Raw genomic sequence first — 1776 nt, 5'->3', positions numbered from 1 at the left:
ACCCCCACCCAGTGTTCAGAGGACTGCATTTCACCAACATGTCATTCAGCTCCTCCGCCACCTCCTCCTCTGTATATACACATTAAATTCCATTTCTGCAGCACACACACACACACACACACGCACACGCACACGCACACGCACACACGCACACGCACGCACGCACACGCACGCACACACACACACAAAGTAGCTCCTGTGCTCTTCTTCAGCAGTGTGCCTGCGGCTGGCAGCTCGGCTTGATTCCCCCTCTTGTCCGCCTCCTCTGGGCCTCAGTTGGAGCTGGCTGTGATGGGTTTCTCCAGCTCCAGGTCCAGGGGAGCCAAGCTGAGCCGGAGGCTGCTGTAGCAGGTCTTACAGACGCGTGTGGGCTCGAACAGCTGCTGGCTTGGCACTGGTATCTTCTGGTTGCAACAGCTGGCGCAGAACACATTACCGCAGTTCCTGCAGGAGGACACAGACCGGTCACTGCGACACTTTCAGACAGAGCCTCTTTATACCCACATTTACCATGCGTCTCCTTTTCAGGTTGTTTTTACATGTGACTCAGCTTCATTACATTTAACCCAAGGCCTTGGTCTTCATACGTGAGACACTAGAATTCATATCCACAAGCCTGAATTTGAGAGTTCTTTGAAGGTTGCCTAGAGATCGTCTTACTTCCCTTCAAGAGTTTTCAATTCAACTCCATACATGAATATATTTTCACAGTTGTTTCCTTCAAGGCACAACAGGAAAAAATACAATACAAATGTAATTATAAAAACTTCTATTTTATATCCAAATAGACAAAACAGTAAAATTGCCTGAAATTGTCATCTAAACTCTAAAATGTACAACCCACTGCATCATAGCTCAAAGCTTGTATATAGCTGATTTGAAGCTATCAGTTTTTGGTCAATATCAGACTCATGATTAATATAAACATCAGCTTTCTCTCACTGTACCAATACAACTGAGTGAAAACCTGGTATTATTTCCCAAATGTAACATTTATATACCTCAGTGCATGGAAACCATTATAACATGGACATGAACCATTTTGCTACATAAGGCCAAGGACTAAAAGCAACTGGAGGACTGCTGTGCATGAACGCAGAAAGACCTGACCGTACTGAATGAGGACTGGTTATGTCATGGCTGACACCTGATCTGCTCACATGGTCAGACTCAGGCCTGGTGCCTTTCTAATGTAAATACTGATTACTGAAAATGAGCAAGACCTTTCCTTCTATACCATTTAATGTGTTTCACAAGAGATCTTGGTAGAATATTTCAGTAACTACCATGCAGCTGCAGCACAGCGTTCCCATCTGTAGCAACAGTAACGTGCCAGCCATCTAGATTTATAATGTATTTGTTGTGTCTGATTACAATCTGGTGACGCATGGAAAAGGAGGAGTAAATAGTTGTTAAATCCGAACGACTGAGCGGTGCTCCCTCAGCTTTCACTAGAGGCCTTCACATGTTCACTCTGTTCTGAAGAACCGGGACCCAACCCGGGACACAGGTTTGGACTGGGAACAAATTCTACTCAGTCTAACTGGAGCAGGGAGGATCTTATTTTACTGATGCAGGTCTCTGCTGTGTGTCAATATGTCTAAAATTCATAATGTATTTATTTATACTTGTTTTTGAAGCATAAAAAAGTTATTTTAGTTTCTATGACTTTTATTTTATTCTTAGGACATTACTATTATTTTGCTACTCTCCCATCATGGTTGCTTGTTCATACTTGCATTACACTTCCGCCAGTGTTTGTGTTCTCTCTTTCCC

The 1776-nt window shown here is 43.6% G+C and overlaps 1 protein-coding gene across 4 annotated transcripts in view; it reads right to left on the bottom strand.

Annotated features, from left to right (window-relative positions):
- Positions 1 to 151: 151 nt before the first annotated feature.
- Positions 152 to 1776, bottom strand: part of mtmr3 (myotubularin related protein 3) — a 22921-nt gene continuing 21296 nt past the window's right edge. For all 4 annotated transcript variants that reach the window (XM_020599208.1, XM_020599211.1, XM_020599210.1 and 1 more), the window contains one exon: positions 152 to 444. In XM_020599208.1, the coding sequence (XP_020454864.1) occupies positions 273 to 444 (172 nt within the window). In that variant the 3' untranslated portion in view covers positions 152 to 272. The remainder of the gene's footprint in view (positions 445 to 1776) is intronic.

The sequence above is a fragment of the Monopterus albus genome, unplaced genomic scaffold (assembly GCF_001952655.1).
Source record: "Monopterus albus unplaced genomic scaffold, M_albus_1.0 scaffold40.1, whole genome shotgun sequence".
In the NCBI taxonomy this organism is placed as follows: Eukaryota; Metazoa; Chordata; class Actinopteri; order Synbranchiformes; family Synbranchidae; genus Monopterus; species Monopterus albus.
This window is presented reverse-complemented; position numbering and strand designations above follow the sequence as displayed.